Source organism: Rhinatrema bivittatum, chromosome 16 (assembly GCF_901001135.1).
Source record: "Rhinatrema bivittatum chromosome 16, aRhiBiv1.1, whole genome shotgun sequence".
NCBI lineage: Eukaryota > Metazoa > Chordata > Amphibia > Gymnophiona > Rhinatrematidae > Rhinatrema > Rhinatrema bivittatum.
In genome coordinates this window covers 43,971,952-43,993,503 of record NC_042630.1, presented here as the reverse complement: position 1 = coordinate 43,993,503, position 21,552 = coordinate 43,971,952, and the positions used below count along the sequence as shown (strand labels likewise).

Below are 21,552 nucleotides of genomic sequence, written 5' to 3'. Positions count from 1 at the left end.
GGCACCCCGATGCGTTAATACGGCGAGTTAAATTCGTGTCCCAGCTAAAATTAAAATTAACTACAACCCCCCACCCTCCTGACCCCCCCAAGACTTACCAAATCTCCCTGGTGGTCCACGGAGAGTCCGGGAGCCATCCCTGCACTCATTTGCTGGTTTCATCATGGCGCCGATAGCCTGTGTCACAGGGGCTACCGGTGCCATTGGTCAGAGCCCCTGTCACAATGGTCACCGGCGCCATCTTGTGCTCCTACCATGTGATCAGGGGCTGACCAATAGCAACCGGTAGCCCCTGTGACATAGTATGGGCAAAGGCTATCGGTGCCATTTTGAGTATTGGCATCGGACGGACGGCGTGCAGGAGGTCGCTCCCGGACCCCCGCTGGACTTTTGGCAAGTCTGTGGGGGTCAGGAGGCCCCCCCAAGCTGGCCAAAAGTCCCTGTGGGTCCAACGGGAGTCCCAGAGCGACCTCCTGCATGCCGGCCGTCCGATGCCAGGACTCAAAATGGCGCCGATAGCCTTTGCCCATACTATGTCACAGGGCTACCGGTGCCATTGGTCAGCCCCTGTCACATGGTAGGAGCACAAGATGGTGCCGGTGACCATGTGGACAGGGGCTGACCAATGGGACACAGGCTATTGGCGCCATGATGAAACTGGCAAACAAGTGCAGGGATGGCTTCTGGACTCCACGCTGGACCACCAGGGAGTTTTGGTAAGTCTTGGGGGGGGGGGGGGTCAGGAGTGTGGGGGGTTTAAAGTTTTATTTAGGAGGCCGAATAAAACAGAAATCTGTTAAATACGTGGGGAGTCGCGATGCGTTTCGCCTCCCCACGTATTTAACAGATAGGACAAAATAAGTTGCGGATTAGAAATACGTGGAAAACGGATGCACACCCCTAGTGGTGGAGCAGGTAGCTAGGTTGGTGCGGGCATTCCCATGGCAGGGTACCTGCGGGAGTGTTGGTGGTGCCTCGGGGGGCACCGCATCCAGGCGGTTAGCCAGCCGCTCAACGGTTGCAGCCTGTATGTCCAGGCAGTGCTGCTGTTGTTGTAAACATTGAGATAGATATAGGCTGCAAGAAAATAATGAATTAATCTCTAAATATAACTAATATTAGAACTGAATGGTGTTGTTTTATTTGAACGTGAATGTTGTTATAGATATAAGACCTCAGTTTTGGCAAGAGATCTGAATTACAGAAACTTCTGATGGCCAATTGGTCCAATCATCGGTCTTATAATCTCTAATTTTAATTTTGTTGATTTTGATAAAAATTCTTTTATTATTAAATATTACTGTAGTAACAAACTTACAAATTATTTTATTAATTTAAACTTTTTACTAAAATTAATGTCTATTGGCACTAGTAAAGCAACATTGTGAATTTCAATAAATTGAATATTATTGATTTGCTTGATGTTAAGCTTGGTTCATGGATTCTTAAACACTATTTCCTGAATGTTATAAAGTTGATGTTTGGTCACTCTTAATTGATGTCATTTATGCTTTGTTGCCTCTTAATTGAGGTCCTTGATGCTTTGTTATGGTTAATTTTGGTGAAATAGAGTGACAAAACATTCACTCAGCTCAACAACTAGCTGGGTAGTGCTGAGTAAATGGACTAACACGTCTCAAAAAGGTAATATAGTGTTGCCGTTCAGCAACTTTGTAGCATTGATGAACCAAGGTGACAAATCATTCACTCAGCCAAACAATTAGCTATGTTATGCTGATTTACCTGATCGTCTCAAAAAGGTAACATAGTGATAATATTCAGCAACTTTGTAGCAATTTTTTTTTTTAATACTTTATTTATAGTTTTTTTTCAAATGCTTACAAACAAAATTTTGTTACATTAACTTTAAGGCTTCCATAGCTTCCAACAAAATAAAAACAAGAATCAAGTAACTTCAATTGACTTCAATTACAAAATAACCTATTTCTTATACATGCTAAGGAAATAGGTCAGCTTCATAGTTACCTATGTGACTTATTAAAGCGAAGCATTACAATTATTATCTCTTAAAAAGAAAAAACATTGAGGCTCTTAAAGGAACTTAAGGAATCAGAAGGAGATAATCCTAAGAAGGAAAAAAAATGACATATCGATAGCTTTACATATTACCGACTGGTATACATTTTTGCTTAAAGCCTATGGTATCTACTCACTATAGGTGTAACCACATTAGTTGACAAATCATTAGGCAATGGGGTAGAAGCAGTGGGGTTGTTGAGCGTCCACAAACTGTTGGAGTTGTTCAATTTGATAAAGACATAATCAGAATCCCCTTTCTTTAGCTCGCATCTACAGGAATATCGGTAGGAAAAAAGTAAAAAACCCAATGAAATCACACTTTGTCTTAATTTTAAAAAAATTCTCTACAAACGTATCCTAGTGATGGGAGCCAAATCGGGGTACAGTTTAACTTGGAAATTTTTGAAAGTATTTCTTCATAAGATACTTATGTCTTTGTAGCTATAAAAGAAACAATCAAGGTATTCCTATGTAACACATCTAAAGATGATTCTTCGAGAAAGTTTGTTAAATTAGATGGTATAGGGGACTTTTTAGTAAAAAATAACATGAATTTATCGAAGGCATTTCTTCATCCACTTATAGGAGTACTTCTTTAAGGTATTTTTTAAAGGAAATATACGGTAACTCACCCAAAACTTGTGGGAAATTAACCACCCTAATATTTAAATGCCTAGCCCTGTTTTCTATTAGCTCCAATCGATGAGAAGTAGCAATATGATCTTTAATTAACATTACATTCAGCTTTTGCATCGTTTGGATGGATTCATTATTTTTTATAACTTTCTTCGATAACTCTGAGAAATTAGTCTGAACTGATTGCAATTTCCCTTGATGTTCTAAAAATATAGTTTTAAAATCATTCAAATTAAGGATAGGTGAACACAAAAGCTGTTTGAAGAATAAAAAGACATCTGCTCCAATAGCGATGCACTGCATGCAGGAAACCACGATATCAAAGAGCTGAGATGGTTTGTCTTAGAACACATTAAACGTGACATAAGAGGAGGCGACAGAGAGAGATTATTATACAAAAAAGAGCAAGAATGGATTTTTAAATATCATTCTATATGTCAGGTGTTTTAATAAATTTATTCTTTTTATTAGTATAGTTTTACTATTATAATTTTATATTTCTTGACTTTATTGTTTGATCTTTTGTGAAGCATGGCGATGTTTCTGTTTTTCCACTGATACACTGCAGAGATTTCAGTTTTTGGCTGCATTTTGCTGGTTCTAATTTGTGATCCTTTATTCTGGATTTGGGGAGGGTCTGTCTCTGTTCTGTGTGTGTGTGACCAAGGTGAGGGATTCTGCTAGCGTGTAGCGTCTGTGTAGGGATCTACAGCAATCGGGTTTGTCTCGTTTCCCCAGTAGGTGGTGTCTTGGAAGTGGAGACCTGAGGTCTCTACATGAGAAATGAAAGGAAATTAATAAAAATGAAAAGATATCAAACAGAGAAAATGAATGAGGAAATAAACTGGAAAATGAAAGAAAGCACATTGTCATTGCGTGCACCTCCCTCACCTAACCTGAGTGGCTGTTCCACACTGGTGTACGATGCCACCTCTCACTCAGAGCTCAGCATAGCGGCCCTGCCGCTGCCTGTGTAACCCACTTTAATGAAAAAAGACAATGACACTGAAGGGTGCTCTCTAAGGGCTGTGCAACCAGACCACTGCTTCCTGAGCAAGACCCAGAAGTTCTCTGCTGTGCCCTGAAACTAAAGAAATGTGTTGTTTAAATTATGGATCCAGGCTGTGAAGGATCAGTAACTTGAATTGCCAGAGAGTGAGGGTTCAGCAGTTAGGATTCAAAGCAGCGCTGATGTCATCTCCGCCCTGCAGCATTCAAAGGGCTTCACAGTAGGACACAAGCTGGGACTTTGAAATAAATGCAAAGACTGAGGTAAAGATTGGAGATAGCTGCTGAATTGTCACCAGTTTGAAATCTTTGAGCAGTATTTCATGTCTGAGCTACTGCACTTTGCATGTGTTTCAGAGTGAGCAGAATGATTGTCTGCTACTTATTATTCAGTAATGTTAATGCTGTTATATGTCAATGTGCTGTGTAACTTCATTATTGGTGCTGGGCTATCAGTTGAGCTGCAGGGCTCTACAGCCTTAACCTTGTATAGTCTGGTTAACCCTGAAGTAAGAAAGTACAAGAAACCAGTGCCATACATATATTACAAGGTTACACGTGCAAGTTGGCTTTATCTCCCATTTTCAGTCCTTTACTTTTCCAGGTTATAATTATGTTTGAATACGCAATATGTGAATGAAAACGTAATCTCACAATGACATAAAATGTGAAGAATTCAATACATTTATTTCAACAGATCAGCTACGCCTCCCAGAATCTTCTTATGAGTGACGCTGCTAAGTTCCCTTATTTCTACCGCACCGTTCCCAGCGAATTGTCCCTCTGCGCCGGGCTACTCAAGCTACTGAAACATTTTGACTGGACCTGGGTTAGTATCATGGCACCTGATGATGAAAGCAGCACGAGGGCAGTCCAGATCCTAAAAGAAGGGATTGAGCAGAATGGGGGCTGCGTCGCAGTCACAGAAACCTTCAGTCACAACAAGGCCATAACCCAAGAGCAGATGGGTAAAATGATCAGGCGCATGCTGGTGACTAAAGTGCTCATTCTCTACTGTACCTCACAATATGGAAGGAGCGTATTTTCGGAGATAAATACTGTTATTGTACCTGGCATTGTCTGGATCATCACAGCTGAAGTGGACATTTTCTCCTCCTTTGACATAAACCTCCATGAGCAGAACCAAACCTGGCAGCGAAGAAACAACCTCCTGGCATTCACAGTGGCAAAAAAGAATATTCCAAGCTTTTCTAAATTTATCCGTGAGGTGAATAATACCTTGTTTCCACGTGCTATGAACCCTGTGCTGTGGTGGGAAATGCTGTGTGACAGCCGATGCCCCAAGAGCATCCGAAGGTCCTGCAGCACTAATAAGACACCATACGAAGGCCTGCCTTGTTCGCGCAAATACCTTGGGAGCAGCTACAGCGTATACAATGCGGTGTACGCCCTGGCACACGCACTGCATGACAGGGCCACGTCTGGCTCTGGAAGCAATGCTGTGTCACAAGGAGACAGTGAGAGATTTCTGGATTTCAGGCCATGGCAGGTAGTAACATGCTTTGTCAGCGTAATGAAATAATCAGAAATAAAGTGAGGGACATACTATAATGGCAGAGTGTGAAAGGAAAGCAGGACGCAGTGCAGACCCTAGGCTTATGCAGATGTTCACAGAGTGCTCTGCATCTCTACATTAGAAGGCAAGCCGAGGTCAGCAGATAAGGAGAGGGGGGATGGGAGAGAAATTAAAGTTCTGGGAAGCGGGCGCTGAAATGTCAGCGCCTACTTTCCAAACGCACACATGGCACCTGCAAGGGGGGTGCCATGAAATACCCAAATTAGGGGGTCGCGCAAGCAAAGGAGGTGCTAGGGTCGCTTGCGCGACCTTAGAGTCTCCTTGCTAATGCGACCCCCACCGTGGCAGCCGGTTCTGAAGACTGACGTCGGTAAACTCGGCGTCGGTCTTCATAACTCGGCGGTCTCCCGAGGTATTTTTTTTACTTAAGAAAAGAAGTACAGAAAAGCAGTTTTTTTTCTGCTTTTCTGTACTTCTTTTACCTGCGCTCAGATATTAACGCCTGCTCCAGGCAGGCGTTAATATCTGAGAGCAAAATGTGTGTCTTTTTTTTGCATGAGGAGTGAATGAGTAATTGCCTCATTCACATGCATTTGCATGTGATGAGCACTATTGCATTCACTTCGCGACCGTTGTGGGTTAAATAGGCGTTAATCCCCCTATAGGCTGAGCACACTGTATTGCATCGGCCCCCCTGTTTTGCTGACAGAATTCAAAAACAATGAAGGTGTGGTACAGAGCGGTCAGAGGGCAGCCAGAGAACAGACTCAGGCTGGACTCTGGCAAAATCTTTTATAAATCTCATTTTTTTGTAGAAAATAGAGATGTGAATCGTGTGCCCGATCGTCTTAACGATCGGGTTTGGCTGGAGGGAGAAAAAAATCTGATCGCTGGAGATGTGAATCGGAATCGGTTCTGATTCACATCGTAAATGTTTTTTTAGTGAGGCCCGACGCTTTAAAATTAACCCTTTACCTTCTTCCCCCCCCCGAACCCCCCCAAAACATTGTACGAGTACCTGGTGGTCCAGTGGGGGCGCAGGGACCGATCTCCTGCTCTCGGGCCATCGGCGCCATTTTGACTGCCACTCAAAAATGGCGCCGATGGCCCGATTAAAAAAACCCCACCCGACCCTTTAAAGATGACCCCTTAACTTCTCTCCCACCCTCCCCGATCCCCCCAAAACATTTTTAAATTACCTGGTGCTCTAGTGGTGGTCCCGGGAGCGATCTCCCATTCTCGGGCCGTCAGCTGCCACTCATAAAGATGGCGCTGATGGCCCTTTGCCCTTACCATGTGACAGGGTATCCGTGCCATTGGCCGGCCCCTGTCACATGGTAGGAGCACTGGATGGCCGGCGCCATCTTTACAATGGCGGCGGCCATCTTTATGAGTGTATTTGGATTTTCAGAAGGTGTTTGACAAAGTCCCTCATGAGAGGCTTCTAAGAAAACTAAAAAGTCAAAAGATGGGAGGCGTTGTCCTTTCATGGATTACAAACTGGTTAAAAGACAGGAAACAGAAAGTAGGATTAAATGGTCGATTTTCTCAGTGGAAAAGAGTAAACAGTGGAGGTCCTCAGGGATCAGTACTTGGACCGGTGCTTTTCAAAATATATATAAATGATCTAGAAAGGAATACGACGAGTGAGGTTACCAAATTTGCAGATGATCAAAATTATTCAGAGTAGTTAAATCACAAGCAGACTGTGATACATTACAGGAGGAACCTTGCAAGACTGGAAGATTGGGCATCCAAATGGTAGATGAAATTTAATGTGGACAAGTGCAAGGTGTTGCATATAGGGAAAAATAACCCTTGCTGTAGTTACACGATGTTAGGTTCCATATTAGGAGCTATTAGGGATGTGTAGAAGGAAAAAATTCATTTCATTTTGTTTTTTGTTTCGCAGGGACCCAAATTTGTTTCATAGGGGGAAAAAAACAATTCATGTATTAGTTTCATTCGTTTTTTGTTTCCCATTAAATTCAATGGGGGAAGGATTTCCAGCCTATTATTGGCTGCAGAATTGGGGTTTTTCTTATCAATTCTCATGAAACTTCTGGGGAGCAATCATCAGAACGAGAAAAGAGCTCCAAGGTACTTAGACTGTGGCAAAGTGGCACCAAAGTGGCATGAATAACCTAAGGTGCTTTAAAGGGGCAAAGGAGTACCAGGAGAGGATACAGTGCTTTAACAGAGGCACAAAGCAGCAGTGAGAGTGTAAAAAAACACACCACAGCTGCAAAATCAGAGCACCGATAGCAGATGCATGAACCCTCGAAGGCAGCACGACAGGCAAAGCGGAAAGACAAGTGGCAATCAACATCCTACAGCACAATAAGGGGAACATAGCAAGCAGATAGACTAGCACCAACACACTGAGGAACCATGAGAGTGGCAAGGACACCACAAGGAGTTGAGTGAGTCATCTGGTGTATGGCAGCAAAGCAGAGTGGCAGAAAGTTGATAGGGGCAAGACAGGCTGGCAGAGTGGAGGTCGTCTGGTCTGGTCCCTATGGTTTTGATAGGGGCAAGGCAGGCTGGCAGAGTGGAGGTAGTCAGGTTGCTGAGGTTTTGATAGGGAAACTACCAATCCACACACACTGTGGGGTAATTATTGAAAAGAACACCACATAAACCCACACTGATAAACCCTTTTGGGGATTAATGAATCATAAATATTTATCCTTTGTTGTATTCAAAACCAACTAGTTCAAAACTTCAAAATTTACTTAAAACAACGCTTTTCACATTAAGCGAAAAGTACCCAATTGGATACCAAGAAAAAAAGTTTATGAAGAGTGTGATGCTTCATAAACTTTTTAGGGCACCATCCCGGTGTACCTTGTTTAACTTTTTAATCATAAGCACCACCGTCCACCCTAAATACCTTTTTTTATTTCTCAAAAATATTTTTTTATTAATTTTTTATATATATTGTTTTTCTAAAATGTTGTTTCAAAAACTTCATGAAAAAATTGAAAAGCAGCACAGAGGATCACAGTTTCACTAAGATTGTTCAAAAATCCAAGCAGGTAAATCTGAAATCACTTAACTTAAGCACGAGTCACAAACCTTGTTGTGACCATTGGCAACGAATAACCCCAACCAGGCCAAGTTTCGAGTTTCTTCTTCGTCAGGGAACGCCACTTAGCCGCTGCACTGTACTCAAATCCATTAGAGAGGCTCGCAAAAGCACTGCCCGATGTTCCTTCAAAACATGGCGAACCTGCCTTCCTCTGTTTAGCGTCCCATTTTAAAGGGACTCTATCACGTGACTCAAACTCATGGCGGTAAGAAATTCAAATTGGAGGGCACGAGAGAGGAGGAGAGACGATTGTAGCCTTACCATATGTTGCTGAGCATGGAGGAAGCTCGTTCGGCGCTCAGCTGAGCTGATCGGAGCCACCGGAGGGCGAGGCAGGAGGCGGGACCCGGAAGCAGCAATAAGAACAGCCCCTCTGCTTCCCTGCAAACCGAGGGTGAGAGAGAGGAGGAGAGACGATTGCAGCCTTACCATCTGTTGCTGAGCGCGGAGGAAGCTCGTTCGGCGCTCAGCTGAGCTGATCAGAGCCACGGGAGAGCGAGGCAGGAGGTGGGACCGGAAGCGGCAAATAATAACAGCCGCTCTGCGGCACGCAGCTGAAGCCTCGCGTGCTAAAGGGGCGCGCGCAATCAGCAGGCTTTGCCGGGCTTCGCCGGATTTGCCAGAAGTTAACATCATTCAAGTAAGATCATTTAACCACTTCTCTCTTACTCGGGACCATCAGTCTGTTTAAAAAGATTTTAGCATTTTAGAGGAGAAGTTGAAAATCTCCTGATTTTTGGAAATAATACATTATGCCTCCTAAACGTAAAAAGGTAGAGTTAGAGTTTTCCCTGCTCTCCCTACATCGTCCCTTTTATAACAGGAGATTGTCAACTTCATGGTCTCACCTATACCACTAGATAAAGGCGCCAAGGAATCTGATGTGTCAGGGGCTCAGGGAGGATCCCTGTACCAGCAGAAGAGGCTTCCTTAAGCCCCAACACCGAGCTTCCACCAGTTCAAAGGTTGAGGGAAAGTATTCCTGGACAAACTGTGGATGGCAACGTGGATTCTGAACTAATTGTGGGTAGTTCTCAAACCCTCATCAATAGTTCAGAAGAAAGTAATGACAATTTACTCACCCCCTTAAGTGTAAAAGGGGAAGAAGGAAAATTGTCCTTGCCTCCCCCAGTTTCTGGAAGGGGAAAATCTCTGCCTAATAGCCAGTTAACAGGAATTCCATCTCGCCCTGCAGTGATAACTATGGACACTTTGTGGGATATGATGGCAGGCATGACGTTAAATATAAAGAATTTGGAAAAGAAATTGGACACACTATATGAAAAAAGTCAACAAAAATTTCTTACTAATCAAAGTCAGATAAAAGAAACCAATGACAGAATAGTTTATTTAGAGAATCAGGAAAGGAAGTCCTTAGAATTTCACGCAGCAGTGGTAAAAGACAGGGAAGCAATGAATAGAAGAATAGAAATGCTTGAAAATAATACCAAAAGGTTCAACTTTAGGTTTTTTGATGTTTCCTAGAATAATAGGGGAAAGAACCCCTAATTACTGTTAAAAGTTTATGGTTGAACAATTGGGTTTTACTTTGGAGCAGACCCCAACTATAAATAACTGTTTTATTTTCTTCCTATTAGAAATGAAATATCAGAACTGATATGTTTCAGGGAGATCTGTCCAATTTTTGGAAGACTCCTTCGCAAATGTAATAAGTTGTGGAACATTGTTAGTACCTTTTACTTTACTGCTGATGTAAACAAAATAATGAAAAAAATATTTCAATAGATATCCAATTTCCTTTTATGAGAAGTCTATAAAATCTTTCCAGATTTGGCATCTACTACGCAATTGCGGCGAAAAGCTTTTTTAGCGTATCGCCAGGAGGGTAATATCATTGGGGTTTCGTACTTCGTTTTCCTTGCAAATGTATGTTAAGAAGACAAGAAGATATGTTTATTTTTTTTTTGTTCCTGACCAATTAAAAATTTTCTTAGATCAGATAAGATTGCCCTCTTCTTCCCCGGTTTCCAGTTAGAACTAAGAAAGGTATAGATGTATGCTAAAAAGTTTACCAATTATATTTATTTATTCTTCTGAAATCTCCCAAATGTTGAAGACTAAAAACCCCCTCCATTTTGATTGATATATATATGGGTAGGTGATTGTATCTAATAGGTTGGCTTTTTTCCTTTTGATTGAATGGATCTTGAGAATTGTTATGGAACCACTCATAGTGATTTCAATATATGCAATACATTAGTCATTGTATATTATGAAAATTGATAAATAAAGAATTAAAAAAAAAAAAAAGAAATTCAAATTTCCCTTAAATGAGTGAGAACCAATCAATTTGATCGTTCAACCCAAACAGCGATACAGCCTTCAACTTGTAGCTCCAATATTGCTCCCTGTAGTTTAATAATGACCCCATGTCATCGAACTGTGAATTGCTTATTACTTTTTCAATGATTGTCCATCTGAGATCCTCAAAACTATGACCATGCTCAATGCAATGGCTTACAAGGGGGACTGATATGACGCTATTGTTAATTTGTGGATTTGTGTTCCAACAAGCAGGTCTTAATCGCCCTGCTTGTCCGACCCACATACACCTTAGAACAATCACATATAATCGCATACACCACCGGTGCAGTCAGTAAACTGTCGCCGTTTCAACTGTATACCCTGTATTAATATCAGTCCAACAAATGCCCTCAATAGTGTTCACACACAATGCGCATTTACCACACTTCTTATGTTCTCCCCAAGTTTGCCAGCTGATAGGGGTGTGCATTCGTTTTGAACTTAAATGTAAAACGCTACTTATTTTTTTTTTAACTTAAAAAAGTGATGAGGCGAAAACGATCGGATTTCCAACTTATTCAACATAGCTATTTTGAATACGTTGGAAATCGCGATTGTTGATCCAAAATAAAAATTTAAACCCCTCACCCTTCCTTAATCCCCCCCCAAAGACTTACCACAACTCCCTGGTGGTCCAGCGAGGAGTCAGGACGCCATTTCTGAATTCCTTGCGAGGAGCACGTGACGTCGGCGCCACGTCGGAGTGACACGGCGTCACGTGATTCCCCGCGGGGTCGCTCCGGGATCCTCGTTCGGCCCAAAAGGAACTTTTGGCCAGCTTGGGGGTGTCAGGAGGCCCCCCCAAGCTGGCCAAAGTTCCTTTTGGGCCGAACGAGGATCCCGGAGCGACCCCGCGGGGAATCACGTGACGCCGCGTCACTCCGACGTGGCGCCGACGTCATGTGATTCCCGCGGGTTCACTCCGGGATCCTCGTTCGACCCAAAAGGAACTTTTGGCCAGCTTAGGGGTTGTCAGGAGGCAGTAGCAAATATTCAAACAAGAGCCCCGGGGAGAGTTACCTTTCCTTTGCGCAGGAAAGGGCTCCCTGGAATGGGTTCTCCCCTATAGTGTAGTGGTTCCGTTGGCATCTAGTGAGCTCTCGATGGTCTTTTAAAATCTGGTGGAGTTAGCAGGTATTCAAACGAGAATTTTCAAGGCTGAGGCGGAGGAGGATTCCATGTAAACAGCAGTTCAACATGGGTCAGAGGGTAGATACAGGCTGGCTACACCTGGGGGAGAGTCCCCTTTCCTTTGAGCCGGGAAGGGCTCCCTAGACATGGATTTGCCCCGAGAGTGGGGCACGAGCCTTCAAAGTGTGGTGAAGTGGAGGAGGTTTCCATGTGAACAGCAGTTCAACATGTGTCAGAGGGTGTTAAGAGATAGGCAACCACAAATCTCACCCCAATGTCACTGTACTCCAGTCACCCTAATCTATGTATCTACAATACAAACACAAATGGTTCAACTGGTCAACCTTCTTATCTTAAACTGCCAACATCAAAGTTTCATATGTGGGCCCCTTACTCTCAGAGTCTGTAATCACTTCAGACTCTAAACTGGTGTAGGGACACTTTTACTTTATTATTTTAACAACAGGTTCTCTCATTTCTTTATGTCCATTTTTTTATGTCCATTTTTCTATATCCATTTTTTAAAAAAGACCATTTTCCACTGCATACTGAATTATTAGTTCCCCTTTCATAAGGGGATCACAGACTGTGGTGAGCATGTATCTGTGGTTTTTTGTTAAAGGTCTTAATCTCTCTTGCACCTGTTTCTTCAAAATGTCCAGACAATGCAGCACCTCTGCTTCCTTTCCCTCTTCCTGTTTAAAGCCCTCCAAACTTTCCTCCAGAAAATTAACTATAGGGATGATGTCAGTCAAAGTGGCAACTTCTGGAACTTAGCTCCTCCATGACATCCTTGAAGGGCTGCAGGATTTTTACCAGCTGACTCATGACTAACCAATCATGATGACTTAGGGGACTCTGCACATCTATCTCCATTTCCAAAGAAAGGTCATGAAGGGGTGTCTGCTGCTTCACTAACCTCTGCAGCATCATAAAGGTGGAATTCCACTGGGTGCCAATGTCTTGAATGAGACGCTTGTGAGGCATTCTCAAATCAGTCTGCTTTTCACAGAGAACCTGCCCCGCCTTCACACTTCTGTGGAAGTGCGCTGCTATGTTCCTGCACTTGTGAATTAACGTATGCAGGTATTCGTTCTCTTGGTGATTGGACTCCAACCCCAGAGCTCACTTTACTACCAGGTGCAGAGTGTGTGCAAAACATCACATGATCTGAAAGCGCCCATTGGATATTGCCTTTCCCATGTTTGCACCATTGTCTGTGACAAAGAACCCTGCCTGAAGATTCCTGTCTCACTGGTGTAGTTTCCAGCCCGCCAGCATCTGTCTGATGCCTGCTAGAATATTGGCTGAGGTGTGGGCCTGGTCCATCAGGTGGGTGTGCAGTAAAGCCCACCTCCACCCTGATACTTGTTCACTAATAGAACTGCTGCCTGCCCCTACCTCAGCCAGGCCTCACCAGTTTGCTTCGACCTCTGTGCATCACCTTTCTTTCTGCTTTCTCTGCTAGCCTTGGGAAGATGGCTATCACTGCGTCTTCATGGCGCTCTCTCTGCGTCCCCAGAATGGCTATGGCAAGGCTATCCGCCATGTTGCTCCTGAGGGCCTCCTAGGGTGCGTGTGCGCACGCCACCCACGGACTTTATCCATGTCATGGCGGGAACCTCGGAGGCAGCCCCTCCGAGTGACATTCATTCCATCTGGGTATTTATCCTGCCCTTCATTTGCTAACAAATCGAGTAGCAAGGATTTGGATTGCCTCTGGTCTGAGCTACTCTGCCGCTTCCGTGCTGCCGCTGGAAGCTCTCTCTGCCCTTCGGGGGTATTCACCTAACCATGAGCTCCTCGGGGACCCTGTGCTTTCTTTCAGGTGCCTATCTGGATCAGGTACTTGCTTCTTGAGGGCTTGCTCTCCCTGCCTTGGTGCCTGCATACAACTACATCTGCCTGCTGGGATCTCCATCTATATAAGCTACCAACTTATATGCCGATACAGTAAAGTCTGCGGGAGAGGCGGGGCGCCACTCCGCCGGTGCGCATGATTCTGTATTTAAATTAGGTCCGGCGGTAAATCCGGCAAAAAGGAGGCGCTAGGGACACTAGCGCGTCCCTAGCGCCTCCTTTTTGATAGAGCGGCGGCTGTCAGCGGGTTTGACAGCCGACGCTCAATTTTGCCGGCGTCAGTTCTCGAGCCCGCTGACAGCCACGGGCTCGGAAGCAGACGCCGGCAAAACTGAGCATCCGGCTTTCGGCCTGACAGCCGCGGGGCCGAATTCAAACTTTTTTTTTTTTTACTTTTTTTGCTCTTCGGGACATCCGACTTAATATCACTATGATATTAAGTCGGAGGGTGCACAGAAAAGCCGTTTTTACTGCTTTTTTGTGCGCTTCCCGGTGCCTGAAGAAATAGCGCCGACCTTTGGGTTGGCGCTAATTTCTGAAAGTAAAATGTGTGGCTTGGCTGCCACATTTACTTTCTGTATCCTGCTCACATACCTATAGGGCCATCAACATGCATTTGCATGTTGAGGGCGCTATTAGGTGCCACGAGTTGGACGCGCGTTTTTCCTCCCCTTACTGAATAAGGGGTAAGGGAAAACGCAAGTCCAATAGCAGGCTAACAGTGCGCTCCATTGGAGCGCACTGTACTTTATCGGCTGTTAGTGAGTAGTCTAATCTTTGTCAGTCTGTCTCATCTACAGCTCAGCACTGGGAACCTGCACCCGGGAAACTCCCTATACTATCGTGTGCTGCTAACATCTACCATTGTGGGACGGGTCTCCTCTGCCGAGAGCTCCTGGACTGCTACTACTGGATCAACCTCAATACTGCCCAGCTCTGGGGTATCATTCAGCTGTATAATAAAGACAATATATTCTGTGTTTGCGTGTCCCAAGTCTCGCCTAATACTGTGGTTCTTCACGGGGCTCCCTCCCATTGGGAGTGGCCATCACCGCAGTGCCCAAGAATCCACTCCAAAACACCTTGAACCATAACAGATTGCTAACTCCATGGATTCGGCTCAGCTACCGCATTGCAGGCATTCCAGGCCCGGCCCAGCGAATCTTCCGAAACAAACAGACTCGCTGGGATAATTGACTACTGCCTTAACCAGTTGCACGCACAGATGAATACACCGACCCACCACAGGTAAAGAAGTGACACCACCCGAAGTGACGGTCAAGACTATGGTACCTCTATCGGCTCCAACACGCTTCTCTGGTGAAGGTTGGAAAAGTAGAGGATTTATCAACCAATGTTTGCATGTACTTTTCTCTGCAACCTATTCATTTCCCTACAGCTTATGCCAAGACCATTATATCCTGTCTGATCTAGATGGAAGAGCGTTGGCTTGGGCCTCTCTGCTGTGGGATCACAATAACCCTATCCTGAATGATCTTGCCGGATTCCTTTATCTGTTCAGATCAGTATTCGATGATCCTGCCGGGTACATGACAGCACGATCTACCTTGATTCATCTAAAACAAGGAAATAAACATTTTCCAGACTTCGCCATAGAATTTATTTATTTATTTATAACTTTTATATACCGAGGGTTCAATTAACAGAATTAATTATCACTTCGGTTTACATACAACCAGTAAATGACAAGCAAATTGTCTTACATTGAACAAGGTGGAGAAAACCTGGATAAACATAACTTGGGATAAAACAGTGAAAGTGTTTTGAATTACATTGAACAGAGTGGAGATAAACTTGTAAAAACAACATATGGGAGAAGGTGAAGTGAAAGCGTGGTGAGATGTACTCGAAGGGTGAAAAAACGGTATGGCAGGGTTGTTAAAGGGGGGAGAAGGGGATGAAAATGGCGGCTTTGTTACAATACTTAGGATACTTGATGGAACGCTTAGGTCAGGGACAGACAGGTGGGGCTGAGGAAGGAAAAGAGTGGTTATGGGAAAGCTTGGCCAAACAGCAGTGTCTTAAGTCTCTTCTTGAAGGTGATGGACATTGTTCAAGCCTTAGGTCAGGTGGAGCAGGTCCATTGCTTGGGGCCGGAAGCAGACAAAGCTCTTTTGCTTAAGGACGTTTTGATAGTAGATGCTTGAAGAGTACCTCTCTGGGCTAGTCTTAGAGGACGGGAGGAGGAGTGGAGTTGCAAAGGAATGTGAGGTCCAATGAGTGATGTGTGAATGGCCTTGTGAGTAACAGTTAATAGTTTATAAAGGATTCTGAACTTTATTGGGAGCCAATGTAACTTCTTTAAAATCGGGGTTATATGGTCCCTTTTATTGGATTTTGTGAGAATCCTTGTGGTTGCGTTCTGTAACAACTGGAGCAGCTTAAGTGAGATATCTGGCAGGCCGTGAAGAAGTGCATTGCAATAGTCAATTTTGAGAAAATGATAGATTGTAAGACTGACCTGAAATCCTGGAAATGAGGAGGGGTCTTAGCCTTTTTAGAACTTGGAGTTTGAAGTAACACTCCTTTACCGTGTTGTTGATAAAGCCTGTGTAGCTCATTTGGCTGTCCATGATTACCCCGAGGTTTCTGACTTTGGGGGAAAAGGAAAGAAACACTGACGGTTGTAGATTGTTTAGCGGTATGCTGCCATCTTGTGTGATTAGTAGGAACTCTGTCTTGTTGGCGTTGAGTATCAAATTGAGGTTCGAGAGGAGGTATTAATGGAGAGTAGACAGGCGTTCCAACGGAGAAATGGTTTTTTTGCAGAGAGTCGGTAATCGGTATCAGGATGTGGACGTCGTCTTCATATAGGTAATGGGTTAGCTTAAGCTCAAAAAGAAGTTTGCAAAGCGGGAGAAGATAGATGTTGAATAATGTGGGGGATAACGATGATCCTTATGGAACTCAAAGGGTGGAGATGAAAGGGGGGGATTCTTTGCTGTTGATCTTGACTTTATATTTGCCTATTCTGAAGGAAGGATTTGAACCAATTTAGGACAAGGGTTTTTGATGCCGATCTCCGTTAGTCTTTCAATGAGACACTGATGGTTCACTGTGTCGAATGCGGCTGATAAGTCTAGGAGAATGAGCAGGCAGGGCTGTTTCCTTTCTAGGTTCATGAGGATGTTGTCTGAAAGAGATATAAGGAGGGATTCCGTATTTCTAGCTTTACAAAATCCAAGTTGTGCTGGAGAAAGGATGTTGTTATTGTCCAGGAATTTGGAGAGTTGTTTATTGACTATTCTTTCCAGGATCTTAGCGATGATTGGAAGGTTTGAAATCGGGCGAAAGTTTGCTGGGTTGTCTGTGGAGAGGTTTGTTTTTTTAGTATGGGTTTTAAGATGGCAAGTTTGAGTGGGTCAGGGACATGACCCTGGGCTAAGGAGGCATTGATGATTTGTGAGATGGGCTTGAGACTTCACTGGCAATCGCTATGAGAAGATTGGTTGGAATCACATCAAATGGGTGGGAGGTTGGCTTTAGTTTCCTTAGTAGAGTTTCTATTTCTAGAGAGGAAGTAGATTCAAATTCCTCAAGGCATGCCGTATGAGGCGATGAGGCAGTGGGTAATTGCTTAGACCTTGGAGATGAGAGGCAGAACTACGAGGAGAGGATGTGGTTGACCAGGAGATTGTTTTCACTATGCGGGAGGCAAGTAAGTTAGCTATTTTATCCTTGAAATAGTTGGCAAGTTCAATGGATTTGAGTGCTGCTTTGTCATCTGGAATTGCTGGAACTGGTGGTTTGATGAGTGAAGAAACCAGGGAGAAAAGGGCTTTTGGATCAAAGATGAAGTTGTGGATTTTCTGGGAGTAGAAATCTCTTTTTGTCAGAAGAATAGCGATCCTGTATTGGTGCATGAGAGATTTAAAAGACGATAGGTTTGAGGATGAAGGATTCCTGCGCCCAGTTCTGTTCCCTTTTTCTGAGTTCACGCTTCATGGATTTTAATTCTGGAGTGAACCAAGGTTTTTTCTTGTCCTTGTTAGAGAGAATAACTTTGGTTTTAGGGGGCAGGTCGAGTCCGCCACTTTGTTTGTGATTTTGGTCCAAGAAGATAAGGCCGTGGTCTGCATCAGTGAGGTCAATTAGGTTTAACTCCGGGGTGAGGTGAGAGATTAGGGTTTCCTGGTTGCATAATTTTCTGAATTGTATTGTGGCTTCTTTGTGGCTGAAGGAGTAGGATGTTGGTTAATGAAGGAAGTGGAGATAATCTTGTGGTCCGACCAGGGAATTGGTTGACAGACAATATGTGATGCTTGGGTTAGGTTTTGGTTAATGAAGATTAAATCCAAGGTGTGCCCTGCTTTGTGAGTGGGTTCATTTATGAGTTGATTGAAACCCAAGCAGGAAAGAGTGTTGAGGAAGGATTCACAGTTGGGGGAACGCGGGGTGGCGTCCACATGAAGATTGAAATTGCCTAACAGGATGGCTGGGGCGTCTGAGTTTGAATGTTTTTAGCTATGTATTCTATTAAAGTAGATGGGTCGGAGTCTAGGCATCCTGGTGGGGCATAGGTGAGTCCAATTTGAAGTTGAGACGATTTGAAGACTGCAAATTCAATGGAACGGGATGAAGTAGACGAATGAAGTGTCAGCCCAGATTTTGTTGGCAGCGAGGAGCAGACCACCTCCTCTTTCTTCAGTCTGGGGATGGAGAATATGTTGAATGTGTGAAGAGGGAGTTGATTCAGAAGGACAATGTCTTCAGGTTTAAACCAAGTTTATGTGACCGCACATAGGTCTGGAAGATCATCCATGAGGTAGTCATATAAGAGGTGGGGTTTTTTTCGAGAGTGATTGGGCATTTAAAAGAGTTAAGGAGAAAAGGGTAAGACCCCAGTAATTGGGGTTCAGTGGTGAAAGCATGATGGGGATAAGTCTTTTTGTTGTTGATGATGTTTGGAAGGTGTTTGTCCAGGAATGGTTGCTGAGAGTCTTCTGTGATAAGGAATGATGGGTATAGTGTAGAGGGGCATGGTGGTTATTAATGCAACGGTAGATTTCCGGGGCAGCTAGGACTCAAAGTCAGCGGGGTCTGACTTCAGGGGCTGTACGAAGGGGGCATACAAAGGGGCAGGCCCCTTTGTTGCGCTCCTTAGGTGCGCGACGCAGGCGTGCAACGCCTGTGTGAGAGGGAGATTTAAGGTGGATTTGTTTAGTTTTCTGTGCGTCTGCCAGCTGGGGGAGGGGTAACAGCCACGAGGTGGAGGAGGGAGGAGAGGGTCCAATGGAGGCTGGGTACAGCAGAAATCTCAATCCAAGCCCTGGAATCCTGGCTTGGAGAGCAGTTGCACAAACAGAAGCAAGCAGAAATTAAGTTACCTGCACAAAAGGGAGATTTAAAAGTACATTCGTTAGTTTCTGGGACGTCTCCCAGCTGGCGGAGGGGTGAACAGCCACGAGGTGGAGGAGAAGGAGGGGGTCCAGGGGGGGCTGGGTACAGCAGAAATCTCAATCCAAGCCCTGGATCCTGGCTTGGAGAGCAGTTGCCAAACAGAAGCAAGCAGAAATTAAGTTACCTGCACTAAAAGGGAGATTTAAAAGTACATTTGTTTAGTTTCTGGACGTCTTCCAGCTGGGGGAGGGGGTTAACAGCCAGAATTCAAGACGTTAGCCTCAGAATTACATTGGGACCCTATAGCCTGAAGACCTCTTCTTTGAAGGCAACTGAACTCCCGGTTAAAAGATGAGCTGGCTGCTCGAGAGATGCCTGAGACCTTAGCTGAACTGATGAAGTTGGGCAACAAGGATTGATCACCGACTTCGTGACAGGGTTCAAGAGGCCAAGAGTCCCAGAAGACCACTTCAGAGAGATACTCGAGTCAAGTCCTGTACCCTGGCTTATACCCTCTGGTCATGTTGCTGGCGAAGAAGAACCAATGCAACTAGGGCCCGCAGTCATCTGACTTCAAAAGAGAGAAGAATGCGAAAGAGGTTGGGACTATGCATGTATTATGGACAAGATGGTCATGCTGTACAAACATGCCCTATATGTCCGGGAAACTGGCATACCTAAGTCCTGTGGGAGGACTCTTCTTAGGTCTAACTTGCACCTCTCCTCCCTCCACTCTCTCTTCCTGCATCCTTAATATGTGGACCTCTAGAATACCAGACCATTGCCTTAGTGGATTCTGTTGCAGAGGGAAACTTCATTTAAAACGTCTAGTGGATCATTTGCGGATCCCCACCACTACCATGACGTCCTCCATTAATTTTGTCTTCTATTCATGGGGAGCCCTTTACCGGGTGAAGTAACTCTGCTCACAGAACCAGTGAACGTAATCACCGGTGCTCTTCATACAGAGACTATCTTCTTCTTTGTGCTAGAGAAGGCCATGCACCCCTTAGTACTTGGGCTACTGTGGTAGCAGAAACATACGCCACAATTCAGCTGGGCCACTTAGAGCTTTCACGTTGGGGTCCAGATTGCTATGGCAATTGCCTGATGGAAGTTTTTCCAATACCCTGCATGCCAACTACCCCGTTGTTACCTGGTTGCCGCCTCAATATGCATCTTTTCAAGATGTATTTTCCAAAGAAGCTGCTGATGTATTGCCTCCACACAGATCGTATGACTGCGCCATCAATTTGAAGCCTAACACAGAACCACCCAAAGGAAGGGTTTACCCTCTCTCCGTAGTAGAAAATAAAGCGATTCAGAGTACATCCAGAGAATCTTCAGAAAGGCTTCATAAGGTCATCCAAGTCTCCTGCCGGTGCAAGCGTCTTCTTCGTGGGGAAGAAAGATGGAACATTACATCCATGCATGACTATAGGGTCTAAACGAGATCACTGTAAAGGATCGCTATATACCTTACCACTCATCTCAGAGCTATTCCATAGACTACAAGGAGCCAAGATATTCTCCAAGCTTGATCCAAAGAAGCCAATATATCTTGTTCACATCCTCTCTGGCGATGATTGGAAGACAGCTTTTAATACCCGGATGGGCACTTTGAATACCTGGTGATGCCCTTCAGCCTGTGCAGCACCCCAGCTGTCTTCCAAAACATATGAAAGACATTCTGCGTGATCTGCTCTACCCAATGTGTCGTTGTGTACTTAGATGACATCTTGATATTTTCCCATGGACCTGAATACCCATCTGGAAGATGTCAAAAGAGTGCTGCAGAGACTTTGCGAGAACCATTTATACTCCAAGCTGTCTAAATGCAAATTCCACAAGGAATCTGTGCTCTTCCTAGGGTACATTGTTTCGAACAAAGGTTTCCAGATGGAACCTCAGAAACTTGAGAGTATTAAAAAATGGACACAACCCACTGGTCTAAAAGCTCTTAGATGATTCTGGGATTTACCAACTACTACAAAACCTTCATCAAGAATTACTCTTCCTAACTATTCCTTTAACAGCGATGACTAAGAAAGGTGCCAATGTCGCCAATTGGTCTACGGAAGCTGTGACAGCATTTCAGAATCTAAAGACGCCTTCTCTAGTAAGCCATGTCTCCACCATCCGGATCCTACACGGCCCATCGTTGTGGAAGTCGATGGCTCAGATGTAGGTGTAGGAGCCATGCTAAGCCAGACCAGTGACTCTAAAATCTTGCATCTATGTTCTTTCTTCTTCCTGACGTTTCTTCTCACCGCGGAAAAGAGCTATGGCATTGGGGATAAGAACTACTGGCAATAAAGATGGCATTTGAGGAGTGGCAAAACCCCCTGGCTTGAAGGTACACAACAGCAGATCACTGTTAACACTGATCACAAAAATCTGGAGTACCTCAGTCACACCCAGCGCCTTAACCATAGACAGGCGAGGTGGTCCCTGTTCTTCAACAGATTTGACTTTGTGCTGAAATATCGCCCTGGAGATAAGATCGTGAGAGCAATGCATTATCTCGCTCTGTTCTCTCTGAAGATGTACCTGATGAACCCCA

The 21,552-nt window shown here is 44.4% G+C and overlaps 1 protein-coding gene across 2 annotated transcripts in view; it reads left to right on the top strand.

The window, feature by feature from the left end:
- Positions 1 to 21,552, top strand: part of LOC115078360 (vomeronasal type-2 receptor 26-like) — a 116,244-nt gene that overhangs the window by 50,173 nt on the left and 44,519 nt on the right. The window contains exon 1 of one of the 2 annotated variants that reach the window (XM_029581265.1): positions 4,387 to 5,194. The exons of the other annotated variant lie outside the window; for it this stretch is intronic. Coding sequence (XP_029437125.1) covers positions 4,409 to 5,194 — 786 coding nt within the window. The 5' untranslated portion in view covers positions 4,387 to 4,408. Of the gene's footprint in view, positions 1 to 4,386; positions 5,195 to 21,552 lie in introns of those variants that run through there. 2 annotated transcript variants of the gene reach the window in all.